Raw genomic sequence first — 22,941 nt, forward strand, 5'->3', positions numbered from 1 at the left:
TGGGCTGGGAGCACTCTACAACAAAAGCTTTGAGCCACCTGCCTGGCAGAGCCATGTGGGGCCGGAGCTGCGCTGGGCGGCTCTGCTTGCACTGCCATGCCCGGGTACCACCCCGGTGGGAGGGGAGGTTGGTGGGGTGGAACCCGCTGGGCAGGGCCAGGCTGCTGAGTGCCCGGCTGGGTTTGAATGCCAGGCTGCAGGGTGCAAGGTCGATTTGAGTGCCCTGTTGCAGGGTGAAGCTCGTTTCGGGTGCAGGCTCATTTGTGCTGCCGGTACCAAGGCTAGAGGGTGCGGGCTGAAGGGTGCCAGGGTGGGTTTGCGTGCCTGGCTGCAGGGTGCGGGCTCTTTCGGGGTCCCACCGGGATGGGGAGGCTGCCGGGCCCGGGTGCTGCGGTGCTGGGCGGAGACCCGGGATGTCCCAGCGATGGAAGGTCCCGGTGGTGGGTGCCCGTCCGCGCATCCCGCCGCTGCAGCCCAGGGCGAGGGAGCCGCGCCGTCCCCCATCCCCATCTCCATCCCCATCCCCGCCGCGTCCCCGCCCCCGCCCGGCCCGTCCCCTCCTCCCGGCCGCGCCGCCTCCCTCCCGCTCCGCCACTGAGCCCGCAGCGGCGGCGGTGGCGGGTGCAGGCTCCGGGCGCCCTGGGGCCCCGCGGCGGCCGCTGCCCTGAGGCCGCGGGGGATGGCGGAGGGGCCCCGGGGCGCCCCGCCGCCGGGCTCGCCCCGCCCCGCCGCACCGCTGCCCAACGGGCCCCGCGGCGGCAGCGGCGGCGGCGGCGGCGGCGGCGGGAGCCCCGGCTCGGGCTCAGGCAGCAGCAGCCGCGAGGACTCGGCGGAGCGGAGCCCCGCGCCCGCCGCGCCCCGGGCCAGCATCATGAAGGTGAGAGCCCCGCACCGGCAACGCACCGGCCCGGCCCCCCCGCGCCCCGGGCCCGGCACCTGCGCAGCGCTGGGGTGCCGAGCCGTGTCCCCCCGCCGAGACCCTCATCTCCCCGCACCGGCTCTCGGTTTCCCCTGTGCCCGTGGAACGGCTCCGAGGAGCTGCAGAGCAGCCGCGTCCCCCCGCACCGGCTCTGTCCGCCACTCCTCGCTTCCCCTGTGCCCGTGGAGCGCCTCCGAGGAGCTGCAGAGCAGCCGCATCCGCCGGCGACCGAGGGTCGCCACCTGCCCGCGCTGCTGATCTCACCGGGGCTGACACAGCGTCCCCACGCCCTGCCCCGACCCAGGGTCCCCAAGAGCACAATCTGGCCCGGCCCAGCTCTGTGGAGTGTCCGTGGGTTGCCCTGTCAAGTGTCATGGCCAGGCTGCCGCATTACCCGGTCCTGCTCAGGACACCCCTGGGTTTCCGTGAGAAGATGCCCGCTCCCACCTCTCTGCTCTCCCGTGCTCTCTCCTGACAAGCACTGAGCCTTGTGCCTGGCCTGACCAGTGTGAAGTCTGTTCCCAACACCTGGTGTCGGTGGTGACGGGCCGTGGTGGGGCCAGGCTCCAGTGAGGGTCTTGGGGGTCTCCCACCTGGGTGGGCAGCAGATCATACGTGTGCTTTCCTAAATGAACCCCCCTGATTATGCTGATGCTAGCGGTACTCGCTGACACAATAGGTCACGTCCGCCCGGGACTCTCCTCCCTGCTCCCGGCAACCTATTTTAAGCTGGGATTGCTCCGGTGCTATTAATACCCCGTGAGGGGGCTGTTTCCGTGGTGCCCCAGCCCCGCCCTTCTGTCCCCGGGATCCAGTTTTCTGGACAGCGGTGTCAGGACCCTGAGTCCCTGCCCACACCCGCCTGGGCTCTCGCTGCAAACTGTTGAGGGGGCGGCCGGGCTGTGCCCACGCAGTGACGGCACGGAGACCTGCCGGTGCTCCCGTGCAACCAGAGGCTGCTGCCAGTGCGCCGTCTGTGCCCGGTTTCCTTGGGGTCCTTGCCGGGGTCTCCTGCTCTCCCCGGGACGGATCAGCATCTTTCCTTGCCCAGGGACTATCCGTGGGCACCGCGGGATGAGAGTGGTGAGCTTCTTGCTTGCGCCCGGGTGGGCACATCCCTGTCACCACCTGCGTCACCAGGGGATTTGGCCTCACGTGAAGGTCGAGTGGCCCAGGGCCAGCGCTGGTGGGGGAGGGCCGGGGTGGGGGGGGATCAGACCCGGACAGTGTCCCCAGCTTGTGCTGATCCGTTGTGCATCTCCGAGTCCATCCAGGGCCTGAGTGGCAGTGGAGGTACATGTGGAAAGATCTGCCAGCTGTTATTTTTTGGGATTTCCAGAAAAGGCTGGAGGACTGAATATGAAAGTACGACTCACAAGCTGTTTGAGGACAGGGGGTCCTGGGGCAGTGGGGTCCAGAGCTGTCCCCCTCAATATCCCTGTGCCCTGGCTGGAGGACCTGCTCCCTTCTTTCTTCCCAGGGTGAAAGCAGAGGGGGCTGGCTGTCCCGTCAGCTGGGAGGATGCTGGAGAGGGACTTTAGGGTATTGGATCTGTTCTTCCCTGCTGCAGGAGGTGTCCCTTCCCTAGTATTTTGCTGTTCTGTCCTCTGAGCCCTCTTCCCATGGTGGCCAGCCCCAGGAGCTGTGTGGTGCTTCTTCTGGGATCTGACTCCACGGCCCCTCGCCGGGGAGTGGCAGCTGGTGCCGCGGGGAGTGGATGTGTCAGTCGTTCTCTTATTGGCACGGAACAAACGATGGTAGAAAAGCCCTGACTGTGCCTGGTCTCCCACTGCCTCAGCTCAGGGGTTGCTGCCTGCACCCCTGGCCACGCTGCCCAGCCTGGGATAGGGGTAGCGCGGAGACCCGGGACCTGAGGAATTCAGCTGCAGATGAGTCACCTCATGGCCAGGCTGCAGGATAAAGGGAAGGGAGGGACGACTGATGGACCCTTCTCCATCCAGTGCTTTGAGAGTGGGTGACATGGCCAGTAACAGTGGCCGTCACGTGGAAGCTGAGATTAGGGAATCGGCACTCACCAGGACACTAATGCAGGAGATAATTGGCTGAAGAGGTGCTTAACACATGCTGCAGAGCTGGGCAGGACAGGCAGCTGGGCTGGAACGTGCCCTCCGTGCGAGCCCACGCTCACCACTGGCTTCGTGGTGGGCTCGGCATCATGGTTTGTGCTTTGCTCAGTGGAGCCCTGCCTACCCTGCCAGCTCTGTGGCACAGTGAGTGGGATCCCTGCTCAGAGTGGGAGCTCTGCCCTCTGTCTGGGGGTGTTCCATGCTGTCATGGCCATGGGCGCCGTGTCCTGGCTCCTCTGCTGCCCTTACTCATCACCTGCCTGCGCTGCTCCTGCCGCACTTCTCCCAGCAATTCGTGGGCTGTCCCACGGGTTGAAGACCACCTGGAACAGCCTGTGAAGGGGCTGCCAGGGAGCAGAGACTCTTCCCTGCCGGTCCCCAGGCCTCACTAAGGAGCGTAGGGCAGCTGCAGACGGGACACTCCTCGCATCCCCTGCTGGCTGCTTGCCCGTGCAGAGGGAGAAGCAGAACTGCGTGCTACAGGACGCTTTTGGGTCTGTGCCACACATCTGTACCCCGAAGTGCTGCAGCGGGCACCCCTTACCCTATCTAAGCAGGGCAGGGTGGGGGTCTGCAGGGAGGGCGTTCGGGCTGAGCAGGGATGGTCGGGGGACCGGCGGGGCTGGTGCCGAGGGGTGTATCTGCCTGCTTGCAGCGGGCACAGCTGGAAGCAGGTCCCTGGCGCTGGGTGCACGCAGGCCCCCCGCCCGTGTTTCCTTTCCGGATGGATTTCCTGTTTTCAGCTGTGGGGCCCGGTGCGGAGCCGCGCGGGGTGGGTGCGCCGGGCGGGGAGCGGGTCTGCAGAGGGGCGGGGGTCCTGCCGGGGGCAGGAGGTGCGGCCCTCGGTGCCCATCGCCCCGCGGAGAGCTGGGGGGCTGGGGCTGCCTGTCAGTGGGGGGCTCAGATTGCAGCATGCAGGAAGCATCCGGCATCGAGTCCTTCCCCGCAGGGCTGGCCGATGGCGTGACCTGCCGCTGAGCGCCTGCCGACCCGGGATGGCTGGCATCGAGGCAGGGTCTTGGAGCTCGGCCAGCTCCCTGGAGCAATCTGGCAGCGAGAGGATGCAAACAGCCACCACATCCGAGCTCCAGGATAGTAGGATATGCCTGGCTCTAACAAGGAGCTGAGGGCTGGTGCTGTTTTCCCCTTCCCTGGGCTGTTGTATCCCTGGAGGATTCCCCATCCCCTGGGGAAACCGTGCATCCATTTGTGCGACCTATCCCGACTCCCCTTGGCTGTGGCTGCCTGACCCTGTGGGGCAGGTCCCGACCCTCCAGGATCAGGATCGGGATGTGCTTGCCCAGGTGCAGGCCCGTGCGGGAGCTCTCGGGGCACTGAAGGGGAGCAGCCCCTCACCTCCAACCTGGGCAGCTGAGCAGAACCCGCCTCTGACAGAGACACCACCAGATTAGAGGTGACTCACCATAATCTTGAAGAAGTGGATTAAATCTCCTCCTACTGTGCTACTTAATGAAATCCATCCCATAATACACTCCTGGCCCTGCTGTTACCCCTTATCCCCTGCCCCTGCCAGTCCCGTGGCAGCTGGGTCCCCCTTCCTTGTAGTGAGGCAGTACAGAATGTGGGCATGAGGTCTGGCAGCAAACAGCCCATGCCTTCATGACCCTGCACTCTGTGGGACAGAGCTGTGGCCATGGTGTCCCCAGGACATGGCACTGGCAGGGGCTGTCCTGCTTTGCTCCTCACAGAAGAGTGGGGAATCTGTCTTAGGCTCCCTAGGAGCAGCTCTGCTCGTGAATCACATGCTGGGTGTCTCTTTTCCTCTGGTGTCCCCAGACCAAGAAGACAGGGGCTGTGCTGGGTTGCTGGCGCATGGCTGTGCCTGTGAGGGTGAGCAAGCAGTGGGGAAGGATCCAGCTCAGGGCCAGGAGCAGGAAGGAAGGAAGGAAAGCAGAGTTATAATAAGCCAGGCGGTGAGCTGTGAGGGAAGCCAGGGCTGGAGCTGGCTCCCGGCTCCCAGCCCCCAGGAGAGGGGCAGACTAGTGTGGACTGGGCTTTACGTGGTGCTGGGGCACCCTGGGGCAGTGCTATGCACTGCTTTGGGCTGTGACAGGGGAACCATGGGGCAGGAGGGTGCCGGGAACTGGTGGGGTGTGTGCTGCCTGGCTGCCCCTGATGGCTCTGCCCCTTTCCCACCCTGGCAGGATGGCTCCCAGCAGCGGCCACCACAGAAGAAGAAGACAGTGTCCTTCAGCTCAATGCCTAATGACCGCAAGATCAACAGCACAGCTGCCTGCATCTCCCTCATGCTGGAGGGCTGTGAGCTGAAGAAGGTGCGCTCCAACTCCCGCATGTACAGCCGCTTCTTCGTGCTGGATGCCGACATGCGCTCTGTGCGCTGGGAGCCCTCCAAGAAGGACTCCGAAAAGGCCAAGATTGAGATCAAATCGGTCAAAGAGGTGCGTGTGGGCAAGAAGACGCCTGTCCTGCGCAGCAATGGCCTCTCCGACCAGTTCCCAGACGAGTGCGCCTTCTCCATCATCTATGGAGACAACTATGAGTCCCTGGACCTGGTGGCCAGCTCAGCAGATGTGGTGAGTGCCTGGGTGATGGGGCTGCGCTATCTGGTGTCCTATGGAAAGCACAGCCCTGAGGCACCCGGGACGGGCCACCCCAGCCTCCGGACGTCCTGGATCTCCTCTGTCTTTGACCTTGCTGATCTGGAGAAGTCTGGCCGCATCCCTGTGTCCCGGGCTGTGCAGTTGATCAAAGCACTCAACCCTGGCATGAAGACCTCCACCATTGAGCTGAAGTTCAAGGAACTGCAGAAGGCCAGTGAGCGTTCTGGCACAGACGTGGCCTGCGACCTGTTCGTGGAGGCATACTGTGAGCTCTGCACCCGTCCTGAGATCTTTTTCCTGATGGTACAGTTCTCCAGCAACAAGGAGTACCTGGGTGTCAAGGACCTGCTGATGTTCCTGGAAGTAGAGCAGGGCATGGAGGGGGTGACAGAGGAGAAGTGCTTGGAGATCGTCAGCAAGTATGAACCCTCCAAGGAGGGCCGGGAGAAAGGCTACCTGGCCATCGACGGCTTCACACGTTACCTGCTCTCTGCTGACTGTTCCATCTTTGACCCACAGCACCGCAAGGTCTGCCAGGACATGGCACAGCCCCTCTCCCACTACTACATTAGCTCTGCCCACAGTGCCTGCCTGCTGGAGGACAACTTCTGGGGCCGCTCAGACATCAGTGGCTACATCAGTGCCCTGGGCCTGGGCTGCCGCAGCATCGAGCTGGTGCTGTGGGATGGCCCTGAAGGTGAGCCCGTGGTCTACACCAGCCCCTCAGCTGCTTCCTGTGTGCCCTTCCGAACTGTGGTGGGCCTGATTGACCAGCACGCCTTCACTGCCTCCGCCTACCCCCTCATCCTCTGCCTGGTGGTGCGCTGCTCGGCCCCCCAGCAGCGACTCGCTGCCCAGTGCCTGCGCAAGACGCTGGGGGAAAAGCTGTACCTGGAGCCCCCCAACCCCGTGGCATCCTACCTGCCCTCCCCGGAGGAGCTCAAGGGCCGCATCCTCATCAAGGGCAAGAAGCTGCCACCCACCTGTGAGGACAGTGAGGGGGAGGTGTCGGATGAGGAGGAAAGCTGGGAGTTGGCACGGCGACTGGGCCAGGAGGACCGGGAGGCACCGGAGGGAGGTGGCCTGCGGCGGGTGCGCCTCAGCCGTGAGCTCTCAGAGCTGGTGAGCCTCTGCCAGGCAGTCCCCTTCCAGGACTTTGAGAGCTCGAGACGTGGGCAACGCTACTGGGAGATGTGCTCCTTCAGCGAGGTGGAGGCGGGACGCTTCGCCAACGAGTGCCCGGCTGAGCTGGTCAGCTACAACAAGCGGTTCCTCTCCCGCATCTACCCCAGCCCCATGCGCATCGACGCCAGCAACATGAACCCCCAGGATTTCTGGAAGTGTGGCTGCCAGATGGTGGCTATGAACTACCAGACACCAGGGCTCATGATGGACCTGAATGCGGGCTGGTTCCGGCAGAATGGGGCCTGTGGCTACGTCCTCCGCCCAGCCATCATGCGGGAGGAGGTCTCCTACTTCAGTGCCAACGCCAAGGACTCCCTGCCTGGGGTGCCTGCCCAGCTCCTACACCTCAAAGTCATCAGCGGGCAGAACCTGCCCAAGCCCAAAGGCTCCGGGGCCAAGGGGGAGGTTGTGGAACCCTATGTCTGTGCTGAAATCCATGGCATTCCGGCTGACTGTGCAGAGCACCGCACCAAGACAGCCCTGCAGAGCGGGGACAACCCCATTTTTGACGAGAGCCTGGAGTTCCAGATCAACCTGCCAGAGCTGGCTGTCCTGCGCTTTGTTGTGCTGGATGATGACTACATCGGGGACGAGTTCATTGCCCAGTACACCATCCCCTTTGAGTGCCTGCAGCCTGGCTACCGCCATGTCCCCCTCCAGTCGCTGGCCGGGGAGCCCCTGCCCCATGCCACCCTCTTTGTGCACGTGGCCATCACTGACCGCCGTGGCGGGGGCAGGGGGCACCGCCGGGGGCTGGCAGGGCGCCGGGGCCGCCGAGTGCGGGAATACACTTCCACCAAGGCCACTGGCATCAAAGCCATCGATGAAGTCTTCCGGACGGCCACTCAGCCGCTGCGGGAGGCCACTGACCTGCGGGAGAATGTACAGGTACGGGCCCTGCAGAGGCACAGGGGAACCTGGCTTCTGCAGGGGAGGATGGGGATGGATTGAGAGTGGTAGGGAGCCAGGCTGTCCCCCTTTTCCTGGAGGATGTGAGCGAGGAGCCTTACCTGGAGCAGAGACCTGTGGGAAATGGGGGTGTTCCTGTGTTGGGAAGCTCCTGGGGGTCCTCCCAGCTGAACTCCTGACACTGGACACTGGTCTCTGCAGAATGCGTTGGTCTCCTTCAAGGAGCTGTGTGGGCTGACACCCGCTGCCAATATGAAGCAGTGCATCCTGACAGTGTCCACATGGCTGCTGCACAGTGATAGCGCACCCAGCGTCACCCTCAACCTGGCGGAGCAGTACCCCCCCATGGAGGCCCAGGGCCCCATCCCCGACCTGCTGCGCAAAGTCCTCACTGCCTACGAGACGGTAAGTGCTGTCCTGCCAGGTCTTGGCTCCTTGAGGAGGCTCCAAGGGATCAGTGGCGCTGGGGCAAGAACCCAGTGGTGGTGCAGGTTTTATGGGATGGACCTGGGCCATTTTTGTGGGAGGGATCAGAAGGTCTAAGAATGGGGAGCCCTGAACTCACTGTACCCATCTTGGGGCAGGGGAAGGTGAGCAGCCAGGGGGCTGCATGAGGGCTGCCCAGGGAGGAGTCTTGCCAAGGCACAGGCTTGCTCAGATCAGTCCAACCCTCGGACACTGCAGCCCCCACCCTGTGCCTGCACTGCCTGTCCCCTGCTGTGGTCCCACCAGGTGGGAGAAATCCCATTCATAGCCATAGCCAGAGCTGCTTCCTTCTTTTGTGTTGAAGGGAACCTGGTCATTGGCCAGGTGCTGCTCACACCATACCCGGCCGTGTGTGGTGAGGTGGGAAGGGCCAGACCCCAGGCACTGTGCTGGTGAAGGGGACAGCCCCTGATGAGCCCCATCCCATCCACCTGGCACAAGGCCGGGGCTGCCCAGCTCCTCATGCTGCCCCTCTCCCTAGATGATCCAGACTAGCCGGACGCTGATCGAGTCTGCAGATGCCGTGTACGGGAAGCTCATCCAGGCACAGCAGGCAGGTGGGTCCTGGAGGGCAGCTCCAGCTCCACTGTGGCTCTCGCTGTGGACTCAGGCATGTCCTGGGGTGCTGGGGTTCAGGGCTTCCTGCAGTGGGGCAGGGTGTGGGTGGGTGGGCTGCAGAACTGTGTGACAGAGAGCAAGCAGAGTGGGGGAGGCTGATGAGGAAGCGGGGAAGAGTCATTAGCTGTCAAACGCCAGAACATAATTAGTGCCAGAAATAACAGGCTGGGGCTGACAGCAGAAATGGCAACTGAGTGTTAAGACTTCCCAAACACATGGCAGAACCCACACAGGCAGGTGCTGCTGCTGCCTGCCCTGGTCCTCCCTGCAGGTGCCCCCACTCTGTGGCAGCTGCCTGGGACCTCTGGCCCCACTCCAGGCCCCGATGGCTGCATGGCCCTCTGTTGGCTGGGACCCCACAGGGATAGCCCCACCAGCTCCAGGGGCTTCTCCCTTTGGGGCTGGGAGTGTGTCAGGAGCTGGAAGGGCTGGGGAAGAAGGAGGAGGCCCCGCTCTGCTGTCTCCACCATGCCATCCTTGCTGCCAGCAGCCGTGTTTGTTCCCTGCCTACGCGGCAGACGGAAATCTCTCCAAGCTCTTGGCTCAGCTCTGCCACTGCTGCGAGCGCTGGGGGAGTGGAGCGGTGGGGCACAAGCTGCAGGGCACAGATTGGTGCTGTGCCCTCCTGTACTGCTCTGGCTGCTGCTCCGGAGCGCTGTAGAGCAGAGAGATTCTGGGATGTGCAGCCTCTCGGGGTGGTGGTAGGCAGCAATTTGGCAGCTGCAGCCCCCACCCCTGTGCCCTGGTGCTGCCTCTGCCTGCTTTCACTTTGGCCGTGCTGAGGACAAGCCCTTGTGGTGCCAGCATAGCCAGTACCCGGCTGGGAGGAGCTGGGGGTCCAGGGAGCTGCAGTGGGGGCGCGGGGCTGTGGGTGTTGCTGATTGGCAGCACGAGGGTGAGTGAGCTGCGTGGGAACTCTCGCGTGGGCCCAGAGCCGGTGCTGCGTCAGGAGGGGTAAATATAGCACCCACACACGGGGACGTCACGTGGGGCACAGTGACGGGGCCTGCACTCCGATGGGGGGGTCTGGTGGCCCTGCTCTGACTCCCCCCCAGATAAGCCATGGAGTGCAAGAGTTGTGCCTCTGCCCAGGTTCTTCACTGCCCTTCCAGACCTCATGGTCTCCGGGTCCAGAATGGCCAGAGGTTGCAGCTGACCATGGTGCTGGGATGTTGGGGGTTCTGTTGGCCCATCATTTGAGGCATGGAGGATTCCTGAGGCTGCTGGGGCAGTGGGGAGCCTACCCAGCCTGCAACCCCATGGTGTGCAAAAAGCTTCCCTCCGGTTTGGTCCCTGTTGGTTGTGGACTGTGGCTGTCCCTGTGCCAACATCCCTGCGCCCACTGAGCACCTGTATCCTCAATGCAGGGATGGATTTCCACAAGGAGCTGCACCGCATCGAGACCAAGGAAGGGCTGCGGGGCCGCAAGCTGCAGAAGGCGCTGGAGAGCTTCGCCTGGAACATCACTGTCCTCAAGGTGAGGGGCAAGGGCTGCGCGGACACACCTGCCCTGCCCTGCCCTGCCCCATCACCCTCCTGCCTCCACCCTAACACACTCCCCCGACGTCTCCTCCCCGCAGGGCCAGGCTGACCTCCTCAAGCATGCCAAGGCAGAGGCACTGGACAACCTCTGGCAGATCCACAATGCGGGACAGTCCTGCGGCATTGGCAGGAACGGATCAGCCTCACCGGAGCCCTCTCGGCTGCAAGCCCCGCTGGAGCCCATCCCTGAGACAGATGGAGGTGGCGACGCAGCATCCTGCTGACCCCGGTCTGGGGCTCAGGGCCCGGACTGAGCACCCCTGGCTGCAGGGGCTGGGAGCAGGGAGCCCCAGCCTGCCTGGGGAACATGTGTAAGGTTGGGTGCCTGTGCTCTGCTGTGTTGAGGGGCTTGCACCACAATTCAGTGGAGAGGTTGGGGAGAGATGTTCCTGCTCCCTCTTGCCTTGCCAAGCTCCCAGAGGACTCATCCATCCCCTCCATCTGCTTCTGGAGCCAGTACTCTGCCAAGAGGCCAGTGGGGATGCTGACACCCCAGTGCCCGTGTGCATGTACCCCCAGCCTGCTATTCCAGATGCCACTTGGAAAAGCAGCCCCAGGTCTGGGCTCCTCCCCACCCTCCCCAGGGCTGCAAGTTTGGCCTTCGCCAGCCCTGGGGAATACCTGGCAGGCAGGAAGGATCCTGGCTGGTTCTGTCACCTCCATAGCATCCCTGGGGTGCCCACTATACAGAGGGGCTGGGAGGCTCTCTGGTGCAGCAGATGTGGGGCCAGGGTGTCACTGAACAGCAGATGTGGCTTCTGGCATCAGGGAAATGTTTGGGTTCATCCCCCAGGGCAAGGGAGTAAAGCACAAGCAAAGGCTGGAGGTGGTCTGGGGCCAGGCTGGGGCTATGGAGTGTTATAAAGAGTGCAAGACCCTCCCTAGTGCCCTGTGGCTCCCTCTGTTCCAGGCACAGGACAAGGATGGGACGCTGTCACTGAAGGGGATGGAGGGTGGCATTGGTACAGGACCCTGTTGGCACTATCCCTCCCTGTCACCAGCCAAGCGCAGGGTGACGGCTCCCCACGTCAGTCAGGGAGCTATACAGCTGCTGGCACCCCTTTGTTCGGGGGGTTAATTAGCCTAATGGGACTCTGAGCAGCAGCCCCGAGCACTGCGCTGAGCCGGAGCCGGCCAGCGCTGACCTTCAGCCTCTTTGTGCCAACCCAGCAGCTCAGCCCATGGGCAATTATGGCCTCATTAGTACCAAGCGCCCTGTCCAGTGAGTACCCTCACAATGGAGAGCTGCAAATGAGGGGAAAGGCCTGGATGGTCTCCGGGCTACGGGCCACAGCGCTCCCCCGTCTCCCAGAGACCTGTTGCTCCTGCTGCCCCAGCGGTATTTTTGGCAGCACTATTGTGTTGGTCCCTATAAAGTGTCCGTGGCAGTGCAGGGTGCTGTGCTGTCGGCTGCCCGATGGGACATGCCCCAGAGCCTCTCGGCCACCTGAAGAGCACAGGAAGGATGGAGGTGCCCAACACCAAGGTGGGGCTGGGGTGCTGCAGCCCCTGGGGACAAGAGAACAGCGATGGGTAGGAGGTCAGAATGTAGGGCTGGGGGTGTGAGGGGGCCTGGCTGGGAAGCTCCGAGTGTGCAGCAAATCCCCGGGACTCCCTGACTGTAGCCAGCAGACGATGAGGGGAGTGCTTGGGAGGGAGCTGGGCAGGCAATGACTGCAGCATGGGTGCTTTCACTGCTTGTCCCGTGGCACTGGACAGCGAGAGGAGGGTGCTTGCCGCAGCTGCTGTGTGCTGGAGCAGGGCAGGGTGCGGTGAGGACACCCACATCTGACTGCTGGTTGGAACACAGGTGAGGGTGCTGGCCGTGCCCCAGGGCACTGAAGGGTGACGCTCCAGGTGTACCTCGGGTGTGGTGCTGGGTCCCTGCGGCAACAACCAGGGCAGAGGGGGGAGTTGAAACACCAGTGAGCACGGCAGAGGGGGGAACCCTGGGGCTGTGCAGTCCCCACCTCTCTGTCCTGTCACTGCCCTGCACTAACGCTGCCTGTTGCTCCGGCAGCCCCGGCGAGCTGCCTGCCTCCTGCTCCTGCTCTTGTTCTGCTCCCTGGCTGCTGCCCGGCAGAACCTGCCCCACTGCTGCCGGCAGAAGACCTGCTCCTGCCGTGTCTACGACCTCCTGCACGGCATGGGCAACCACGCCGCTGGCATCCTCACACTGGGCAAGAGGAAGAGCGTCCCCCTGGCCTTCCAGAGCCGGCTCTACCGCCTGCTCCATGGCTCCGGCAACCACGCTGCGGGCATCCTCACAATGGGCAAGCGCGGGCAGCATCCTGACACTACCTGCCACGACATGCTGGGCTACCCTGCGGGCACGGTCGCCCAGCCGACTGCGGAGCCGCGAGGTGCTGACACCAGCCCTGACGACCCCAGAGAGTGCCGGGGACACTCAGGGAAGGACCTGAGCACGAGCCAGGCCCAGGGAGCTGCAAGGAGTTTTTACTGAATGGGATGGGGCAGAGGGACAGACAGGGGAACCCTGGCAGGATGAACTCCGCGGACAGTCCGGAGCTCAGTGTAAATAGCACTTTTAGATACCTCCTCCCAGCCCTGGCTCTGGCCCAGCCTGCTCAGGGCACCGCGGGCACCGCGGGCACCGCGGCCTTTTACAATAAATGGTAGCCTGATGTCACCCGGCTCTGTTGTCTCTCTGGGGAGGGCGCAGCTCAGTGCCGGGGCAGCTGTCGGAGCCAAGTGCCTTCCTCCGCGGTGCTTGGGCTGGGGCGTCCGCGGGACCTGGGTGCGGTACCAGGACAGACGTTAACCGAGGTGCGGCACGTCCTGCTCCTTCTTCAGCCCCCGTGGGCCCGGGAGGGCCGGGGATGAGCGGCTACCGTGGCCGAAAGGTGCCCGTGCCTCTCGGTACGGCGGCTCCAGTGCCGAGCGGGTCCTGGCGCGACGAACCCAGAGCTCCCCCGGTCCTGATCGTCCTACCCGCGGGCGGGGGACGGTGCTCGACGGCGCCGAAGCCCCTCCCGGTGCCGGGGCGGGGCGGGGGCGGGGCGGGAGCCCCGGGCGGGCCGGGATCAGCCTGCGGCGCTGCGGAGGGGCCGGGGGCGGCGGAGCTGCCTCCGCCGCCGCAGCCCCGCGGCGGCCGGCCGGTCGGGCGGGACGATGCCGGTGATGAAGGGGCTGCTGGCGCCGCAGAACACCTTCCTGGACACCATCGCCACCCGCTTCGATGGCACACGTAGGGCTGGGACGGGACCGGGGAAGGGCCGCGAGGGGAAACCGAGTGGGGGAAGCCGCTGCCCCGCAGGAGACGGCGAACGGGACAGGGCTCGGCCCGGCCCCGCAAACCTGGCGCCTCGGCCGGGCGCGGCCAGCCACGCGCTGTACGGGGACCGTCCCGTATCTGGGCTCCGGTAGTCCCCGTGCCCGTGCCCGTGCCCCAGGCCGCCCCCACGATGCTCTCCCCGCTCCCGCTGCCGGTGCCGCCGCAGCCGCGCTCAGCACCAGGGACAGATCCCGGTGTCTACGGGAGGGGCGCGCGGGGCCCCGGGAGCGAGGGAGATTCGGCGAGGGCACGGTCGGTCTCAATACGCCCGGGCTGACCCGGGATCCCCAGGCCCCCGCGCGGCCCCTTCCCGTGCCCGAGTGGTGCCCGTGTGGTGCCCGTGTCCCCGCCGCTGAGTTCCTCTCCGTGTCCATGTGCTGGGGCCGGGATGGATTGAATTCGGGATGGGTGATGCCCGGGTGCCACATGCCAGCTCCAGGACTGCTGGCACCATGAAGCCATCCGGGGACGGGCCAAGTTCACGGCTGACCTCAGCTTCCCCTCAAAACACCTGGAGCAGGTGCCTCCCGGGCCAGCTGCCTCCCTTGCTGGGAGTGACTGGCGTGAAGATGGCACTGGGAGCCTGCAGCCACCTCGCAGGGCACTATCGAGGCACTTGGAGCACTCTGGAGCATGTCTTTGCTGCGATGCCGAGCAGCTTCTGGCCTGGAGTGATACGGGGCAGCCCTGTTGGTGCAGCAGGTCATTTGCCGGGGAAGCTGAAATTTGGGATGTTACCCTTGGGGGTGCAATGTGTGAAAAATCTCTCTTCCCTGACTCTGCCTGAGCCTTGCCTGGAGGTGACAGGGCAGAGCCACGCGTACCTCATGACGGTGATCCCACTGTCCCTCAGGAGGTGCAGAGCTCCTGGATCAGGCTTTCCAAGGGAAGAGTCCCCGGGGAAGCTGCCTGCAGCACCATGACCAAAGCCTTGGGAATTTGCCCCGGAGAGCCTGGCTTTGCCTCCAGTGTCCTGGCAGTCCCCTGTCCAAAGCTGCCCAACCGCCCCCGGGCACTTTTAAACAGTGTGGGGCTTTGCGGGTTTGATGTGCCTCTTAGCGGCTTTGTCTGCCATGGAGAGGGGTTTAGCTCAGTGATATCCTGTGGGGAGTTAACCCTGGCTCTCCCGGGCAGCCGCTGCTCTGGGCCCCGGGACACCCAGCCAGGCACACTGGCCACTATGGCTGGGGTCTACCAAGCCTGCCAGGGCCACATCCTCCATCTCACCGAGCCACTCCCAAATGCAAACCCTTGTTTTCTGTTCTAATAACGCATCCTGGATATCACCATAATCCCGGCTTCCCAGAGCCAAAATCTGGCCTTAGTCACAGCTTCAGGCTATTTTTGCTTCTCTGAGCTAATCCTGGGCTGAGCTGCACTGTGGTGGCCCCACGGCACCCCACTGGCCAGGGCTGCCTGCGGGTGCCTCCCACAGCCTCTCCTGCTGCATTTGCCTTGCCCTGGCACCACTCTGCCCATGGTGTACAGGTGCTGGCATCACTGTGGGCTCCTTTCTTCTGTGAGAGGGGGCAGAGCATATCTACCTGATCCTGGCTGTGTGGTGCAAGGGTTCTGTGCTGGGCGCCCACCACCGGAGACCATTTTGGGGCTGGGAATCCCCTGGTCTGCCCACGCTGGGTTCCACCATAGTCCATGCCAGCTGCACACCTGCCTCCTTGGCACCCTGCTAACGCGAGCCCATCTGTCCCTCTGGTGCTGTGCGGCAGGGCCTGTGGCTGGGGACTGGGGGCCAGAACAGCTGTTCTGCAATTGGGCAGGGCATGGGGCTGGTGAGGATTTTACTGTGCCTGGTGCCACCTCCCACTGCCAGGGCTGGCTGATGCTGGGGAGGGTCTGTGTTGCTGAGAGGCCAAGGATGCTGTGGTTCATCTCTGTCTCATGGCAGCTGGGCACAGGCCCTTGACTTCCCATGGGCTCATGGTTTTTCTCCCACTCTCTCAGCTGGTGCCTCAGCACCCCACACCTCTGGGGATCTCAGCACCACAGCTGGGCACCCCTGGGCTGGATACGCCCAGCTGGGAGCTGCTGCTTCCACTAAGCTCCCTGAGCCCCTGCGGAGCTAGAGCAGCAGATGGTGAGGGGGAGGTGTGAGCTGCCTTGCGTGGGTGATGGGGGCCGGGAGATGGATCTGGGCTCCTTCTCCTTCCAGTACACGGGGCTGGGGTCCTGCCTGGGCTGGGGCCTTGGGGGCAGCAGGACAGAGGATGAACAAGCTCTGGGAGCATCTAGGGGCAGCCAGCAGCCAGATGGAGGTCTGGCTCTACTTCCCAGAGGGGCACATGGGGGTACAGGAGGGCTGGGCAGCTGTTTGTGCCCTCTGAGGTGGCCCCAAGGCCTCGGGGGCAGCTGTGTCTCCTTTCAGACAGCAACTTCATCCTGGCAAATGCGCAGGGCCGCTGTGGCTTCCCCATCGTCTACTGCTCTGATGGCTTCTGCGACCTCACTGGCTTTGCCCGCACCGAGATCATGCAGAAGAACTGCAGCTGCCGCTTCCTCTGCGGGGCTGAGACCAGCGAGCCCATCCTGCAGAGCATTGAGAAGGCACTGGAAAGCAGGCAGGAGTATCAGACCGAGGTCTGCTTCTACAAGAAGGGTGGTGAGTGGCACATGGGGCTAGGTTCCTGGCCACAGCTCCAGCAGGGATTCGGCCCCATCATGGCCTCGTGGCCCTGGAGGGAAGCTGCTGAGTGGCGGGGGAGCTGCCCTGCCTTCACCAACTCTCCCCTCCACCCAGGAGCTGCTTTCTGGTGCCTGCTGGACATCATGCCCATCAAGAATGAAAAGGGGGAGGTGGTGCTCTTCCTCTTCTCCTTCAAGGACATCACAGAGAGCAGAGGCAGGAGCTACCCTGGTGACAAGAAGGAGGGTGAGCCATGGCTGTAGAATGGGGATGGGATTCAGGGAATAGTGTGTGCAGTGGACACGGGGCAAAGGGGTTCCCTGTTCCCTGGTGGGGAACACATACACCCATGGCACAATACTCTCACTAACTCAGCATGCCTTGTCCACTGCAGAGAAGCAAAGGAGTGAGAAGCAGAGGAGCAAGAAGCCTGGGAACCCCCACCTGAGGGCTGCACGGAGGCAGGGCCGGACCATGCTGCACCAGCTCAGCAGCCAGTTTGTCCGGAGGGACCATGGCAAGATGAAAATGAACCATGTAAGGACCTGGGGGAGCTTCAGTTTTGCCCAGTGCCTCCCATGCTGGGGCTGTGGTGAACTGGCAGTGCAACAGCTCTCCTGAGAGCAGACCCCAGCAGGGCCCAGGCTGCGTAGGATGCTGTTCCCATGCACATCCTGCCCTGGCCTGCCAAGTACCAAAATGCCCCCAGCTCTGGCAACCACGCTGTAGCCAGGCTTCACTGTGTTTGGTTGGCAGCAGGAGAACCCAGTGGGTGCCCAGATCTTGCTGTTGAGACAGCAGACCTGGCAGCTCTCGCAGAGCTGTGCCTTTCCTTGTACACTCACTCTCAGGAAACCCCAGTGCTGGCTCTGATTACAGCTATGCTGTCTCTGGGGAGTGCTGTTACCAGGGAGCCAGAGCTGTGGAGCTGCCAGATGGGGCAGGGACCAGAGTCAGTCCTGTGCCAGCCCCTTTGTGTGGCTGCTGTGCCCAGAACAGGGCACCACCTGCAGCTGTGGGGCAAGAGAGAGGGTCTGAGAGCTGCTGGGTCCCAGAGCTGATGAGCAGGCAAAGGATATCAGTGCACCAGTCTTGAATTTTTGAGGATTTGGGTGGGATGGCCCTGGCTCTGCCATCATCTCTCCCCTCCTCTGCCCCAGCATGTGAATTGGCACCTGAGATGGTTCCAGGCAGCAGTTGGCATTGCCAGGGGATTACTGTTAATAGCAAAGGCATCACGTTAATTTATGTGCTGTAATAGGGCATTCTGTGCCCATCTCAGAGGGGGACCACAGTGCAGGAAAAGGGTGTCATCACCCTGGCATCAGGGAACGTCAGTGGGTTGGCAGTACTCAGGAGAAGGGCTGGCTGTGGTGGCCTTCACCCCTCATGTGGGATGTCCCCTGCACCATCCCTGTACCACCCCATGTTTGCTCCTGCAGAACATGTTTGAGAACAAGCCATCCATCCCTGAGTACAAGGTGGCCTCGGTACAGAAGTCCCGTTTCATCCTGCTCCACTACAGCATCTTCAAGGCACTCTGGGACTGGTTGATCCTGCTGGCCACCTTCTATGTGGCTGTCACCGTCCCCTACAATGTCTGCTTCACGGGCACAGAAGACAGTCTCTCAGCTGCCCGCAGTACCATTGTCAGCGACATCGCTGTAGAGATGCTCTTCATCCTGGGTAGGTCTGTGTGCGAGGCTCAGCACTGATCCAGGATAGAGGACATGCTGGGGCAGGGATGAGGGGTTGATGGAGAGGGGAGTTTGGAATGCTGTGCCCCTGCTGTTGGTCCTGGGCACACCAGAAGTGAGACCAATGTTGAGTGTGGATGCTGGCTCACTCTGCCAGACACAGAAGGGGTGGTGAGGGCTGGTCCTGCTCTCCTGGGGTAGATATCATCCTGAACTTCCGGACAACATACGTGAGCCAGTCGGGCCAGGTTGTGTACGACCCTCGCTCCATCTGCATCCATTATGTGGCCACCTGGTTCTTTGTGGATCTGATCGCTGCTCTGCCCTTTGATCTGCTCTACATCTTCAATGTGACCGTGGTAAGTGCTGCTGGTACAAATACAGCCTTCGACAGTGAAGCTGCTACCCACATCTCCTGGGGATATTTGGTGCCCTGACAAGCCATGACGCTGGCTGCCTGCTGGGTGTTGGGCACAGGGGTACAAAGCTGATTGGGGATGAGCTGCCTCTGGCTTGCCCTGTAACCCATGACACTCCCGGCAGCTGTGGAGGTGGCAAAGGGTTCCTGCCCCGAGGGCAGTGTTAGGGTCCCTTCTTGTTCCTGCCTGCAGCTACACCGGGTTCACCTTCCTGCCTGCCCCCTAGACCTCGCTGGTTCACCTGCTGAAGACAGTGCGGCTGCTGCGGCTGCTGCGGCTGCTGCAGAAGCTGGACCGGTACTCGCAGTACAGCGCCATGGTGCTCACACTGCTCATGTCCATGTTTGCGCTGCTGGCACACTGGATGGCCTGCATCTGGTACGTCATCGGCCGCAAGGAGCTGGAGAGCGACGACCCCCGCACCTGGGACATCGGTGAGTGAGGGGTGGAGGCAGGCTCAGAGCACTGGGATTGCCCCTGTGCTGTGAGGCATCAGTACCAGGGGTGCAGCCCTCACAGATGGCTCCTGCAAGTAGTAACCCTGGGTTGTGCTTGGCAGGCTGGCTGAACGAGCTGGGAAAGAGGCTGGAGGCTCCCTACATCAACAATTCATTGGGGGGCCCCTCCATCCGTAGCGCCTACATCGCCTCCCTCTACTTCACCCTCAGCAGCCTGACCAGCGTGGGCTTTGGCAATGTCTGCGCCAACACTGACACCGAGAAGATCTTCTCCATCTGCACCATGCTCATTGGGGGTGAGGCGAGCAGTGGGGCTGGGCAGGGCACTCACCTCGGGCTGCCAGAGCACTGTGCCCTAGGCAGGGTGCTGGGGGAGTTGATGGGTGTGTACGCCCTGTGAGTCAGCCCTGGGCTGGGGTTTGGAGAGCAGTCCTCCCTTGCTGTGCCCTCCAGCTGCCCCTTGCTGGGCCTGACGCTGCCCTCCTGCCCCCAGCGCTGATGCACGCTGTTGTTTTTGGCAATGTCACTGCCATCATCCAGCGCATGTACTCCCGCCGCTCGCTCTACCACACCCGCATGAAGGACCTCAAGGACTTCATCCGCGTCCATCACCTGCCCCAGCAGCTCAAGCAGAGGTTGCTGGAGTACTTCCAGACCACCTGGTCGGTGAACAACGGCATTGATACTAATGAGGTAGGAGATGTTGGTCGGGCGGGCCCCTCCAGCCCTGACCTGCACCCAGCAGGGGAGCGATGCAGCTGGCAGGGCCAGCTCTGAGTGATGCTGGAGGGACCAGGTCTGGGGCAAATTCCTGCCAGAATGGGGAGTGGGACAGGCATATGGAGCAGAAGCAGCTGATTACCACAGGACCTGCCTCTGCCAGTTGGGACTACTGAGCACTGCTGAGACACATGGGCAGCTCAGCAGTGAGATTCCCCACTCTGGAGGGGAACCTTTCCCCTGGGGCTGCCGGGCTGCAGGAAAGCTGGTCCCTGCTCCCTGCACCTCATGCCCAGAGCCCCGGCTCCTCTCTCTCCAGCTGCTCCACGACTTCCCTGATGAGCTGCGTGCAGACGTGGCCATGCACCTCAACAAGGACATCCTGCAGCTGCCAGTCTTTGAGACAGCCAGCCGGGGCTGCCTCCGCTCCCTCTCGCTCCATATCAAGACCTCATTCTGTGCCCCGGGGGAGTATCTGCTGCGCCAGGGCGACGCTTTGCAGGCCAACTACTTTGTCTGCTCCGGCTCCCTCGAGGTTCTGAAGGACAATGTGGTCCTGGCCATCCTGGGTGAGGGCAGGTGGTGTGGGCTTTGCCCCAGCCCTTCCTGCTGCCCGACAGAGTGAGGGGGTCAGGGCTTGTGTCACTAGCCCACCCCTGGTCCCCTCCTGCAGGCAAAGGGGATTTGATTGGAGCCGACCTGTGCAGCACAGACCAGGTGATCAAGACCAATGCAGATGTGAAGGCACTGACCTACTGCGACCTTCAGCACATCAGGCTGCGGGGGCTCTGTGAAGTGCTACAGCTTTATCCTGAGTACGCCAGCAAGTTCACAGCTGACATCCACCAGGACCTGACCTTCAATCTGCGGGAGGGCAGCGAGATGGAGGTGGGTGCGTGTCCTCCTGCTCAGGCCCTTTCCTGTCCTCATGGCCCTGGGGATGGGGCTGTGCATGGCCATGGAAGAGGAGTCTGTGTGTTCCCTGCTCGCAGTCCCCAGGCTCCAAGGCTGGGGCAGGGGCTGCAGCTCTGCCACCCCAGCATGCAGGTATGTCCCGTCCTGGTTCTGTGCAACCTGGGGAATTGGCAGAAAGAACATTTGCAGTGCAGGAGGCTGAGGTGTATGGAAAGGTTGGAAATGTGGTTGGAGAGAACTGAGGGCTTACTAAAGGACAGATAGCCGGGGCAAAGCCCCCTGGAGTGCAGTAAGCAGCTGGAGGCTGTGGGTTTAGTCATGCTGATGGCTCCAGAAGCTGGGGGGATGTTCTGCTGCAGAAATGGCTCTGCTGCACTTTTCCTCCCCCAGCTCTGCTGAGAGATGCTTGGAGCTCCTTCGGAGCATCTCCCTGGTACCCAATTTTCCCTTGAGCCTGATGGAGGTGATGCAGGAGGTCAACCTCAAACAGGCCTACCAAGACCCACCATGTCCATAACATGGGTGGTACGTAAGCAAACCAAGAGTGGAGAATGCCAGGAGCATGCTCCAGGTTCTGCACCTGCATCACCCTCCCCAGCTGGCTGCCTACTCCAGACAGAGCTGGTGCTATGATGGTGGACCTGGGGCTGGGATTTGGGGTGCAGCCTCGGCTCTGGCTCAGGACATTCAGGCCAAGGTTGGGCAGATCATCGTTGGCATGGCAGCAGCAGAGGAAGGAGAGGGGGTGAGGGTTTGTGGAGACCAGTGCTGAGGCTGATGTGTGCGGCTGGTGAAGGCTTGGTTGTCCAAAGGGGCACTGAGAGGCTGTGGGCCCGTGACTGGTGCTGTGGAGCTGTGCAGGGGCTCCCTCCTGCTGCTGAGCCGGTACCGTCTGCTCTTCCCGCAGGGGCTCAGCTGCTACTCCCGGTCCCCGAGGCTGTCACAGGCACCACAGGTTTGTCCTTTGCCGCAGCGATGGGGGAGGAAGGGGCAGGGATGGCTGTGGCTGGGACCAGTCCTGACCTCCTGCCCGCCTGCAGCCTCGTCCGGAGAGCGGTGCTGCCCCGGAGAAGCCCCTTCCCTCCATTGTGGAGGATGAGGAGGAGCCCAAAGAGGTTTTCCAGCAGTCCCCTGCCAGCACCTCCCGCCGCAAGCTGTTGCTGCCCGCGCTGAGCAGCTCAGTGCGCCGTGGCTCCCTGAGCAGCCTCCTGGGCGATGAGCTGTGCCAGGTCTCAGCCCCGCGGCACAACTGCCAGTCCCCAGCCCGTGGCAGCCGCGGCCGCAGCCCCTCTCCACAGTGCCGGCGTGACACCCGACTCCTGGAGAGGAATGGTGGTGTGGGCAGGAAGCCGACCAAGTTCCTCATCTCTTCCCTGCACACTTACGGCTCGCCCGACCTCAGTCCCAGGTACGCTGGGATGTGCCGGTGGCTTATTCCGCTGCTGTGGGTTTGTGCCAGCCGGGCTGCGAGGGGCCCTGGGGGGCTGCTCAGATGGTGGCAGAGAGGTGAGGGGGTGACGAGGGGCAACCCTCACCCCCTCCTGTTCCAGAATCGTGGATGGGATTGAAGACAACGGAGGGACTTCAGAGTCACAAACCTTCTGTTTCAACATGGACCCGCCGCCGAATGCGGCAAGGGACTCCCCCACCTCAGGTACTGCCAGCGGCTGCCGGGCAAGGCCAGAGTGCTGGCCCTGGGGCAGGCATTCCACCGCTGTCCGTGTCCTCCCCAGCAGGGACTGACGCAGGCGGCCCAGCCCTGGTGATGGAGGCAGAGGAGATAAAGCAGAACATCAGCAGGCTCAACCAGGAGGTGTGGTGGGGACCAGAAGTGGGTGCACGTCCCCAAAATCCCCGGGGACGTCGGCCGGTGCTCACTGCTGTCCGTCTTCTTCCAGATCAACCACCTCAACCAGGAGGTTTCGCACCTCAGCCGGGAGCTGCAGAGCATGATGGAGCTGCTCAAGGGTCACCTCGGCGCCCCTCAGCCCCCCGCCTCTCCCTGCCGTCTGCCTGCGACCGTCTCGCTGCCTCCCCGGCCGTCGCCGCCCGCTGTTCCGGTGCCTCTCTCGCCCCCGGTGCCCACCAGCTCGCTCAGCTCCCCCACCACCAGCCCCCCGGCTAAACGCTGCCCCGTCCGCAGCCGCTCTGCCCACGCCGCTGCCCTGCACCCCTTCGTGGGCGCCGAGGGGCCGCGCCCCCCGCGGGGGGACACCCCCGGCCCCGACCCTCGCCGGGGCTCGGACTCTCAGCCGCCCCCGCTGCCGCCCCGCTCCGCCCGTTCCTTCCCCGGCTGCTCGGCCGGGGCTTGGTGTCGCGTCCGCCCGCAGCCGCGAACCGGCTCCACCAGCTCCCACTGACCCCCCGGGCACCGGGGGATCCTCACCGAGGGTCTCCGCTCGGGGTGACCCTGCCCGGGGGGCCCTGCCCCCGGAGTCCCCCAGGACGCCGCACTCGGAACACTCGCA

The 22,941-nt window shown here is 63.4% G+C and overlaps 3 protein-coding genes across 3 annotated transcripts; all 3 read left to right on the forward strand.

The window, feature by feature from the left end:
* Window positions 1–679: 679 nt before the first annotated feature.
* LOC134053212 (inactive phospholipase C-like protein 2) lies at window positions 680–10,552 on the forward strand. Its single transcript, XM_062508090.1, has 6 exons — window positions 680–877; window positions 5,172–7,661; window positions 7,884–8,087; window positions 8,650–8,725; window positions 10,154–10,263; window positions 10,367–10,552. Exons 1-6 carry the CDS (start codon window positions 680–682, stop codon window positions 10,550–10,552), a joined length of 3,264 nt encoding a protein of 1,087 aa, XP_062364074.1.
* Window positions 10,553–11,793: 1,241 nt separating this feature from the next.
* On the forward strand, window positions 11,794–12,792 carry HCRT (hypocretin neuropeptide precursor). Its single transcript, XM_062507824.1, has 2 exons — window positions 11,794–11,814; window positions 12,349–12,792. The coding sequence occupies exons 1-2, from the start codon at window positions 11,794–11,796 to the stop codon at window positions 12,790–12,792; spliced, it is 465 nt and encodes a 154-aa protein (XP_062363808.1).
* A 668-nt stretch (window positions 12,793–13,460) lies between these two features.
* Window positions 13,461–22,833, forward strand: KCNH4 (potassium voltage-gated channel subfamily H member 4). Its single transcript, XM_062507906.1, has 16 exons — window positions 13,461–13,536; window positions 16,007–16,240; window positions 16,379–16,510; window positions 16,659–16,801; window positions 17,707–17,950; window positions 18,163–18,320; window positions 18,607–18,814; window positions 18,940–19,134; window positions 19,332–19,531; window positions 19,878–20,127; window positions 20,232–20,605; window positions 21,381–21,428; window positions 21,514–21,881; window positions 22,024–22,127; window positions 22,207–22,286; window positions 22,372–22,833. The coding sequence occupies exons 1-16, from the start codon at window positions 13,461–13,463 to the stop codon at window positions 22,831–22,833; spliced, it is 3,276 nt and encodes a 1,091-aa protein (XP_062363890.1).
* The last annotated feature ends 108 nt before the right edge of the window (window positions 22,834–22,941 follow it).

The sequence above is a fragment of the Cinclus cinclus genome, chromosome 24 (assembly GCF_963662255.1).
Source record: "Cinclus cinclus chromosome 24, bCinCin1.1, whole genome shotgun sequence".
Classification (NCBI taxonomy): Eukaryota; Metazoa; Chordata; class Aves; order Passeriformes; family Cinclidae; genus Cinclus; species Cinclus cinclus.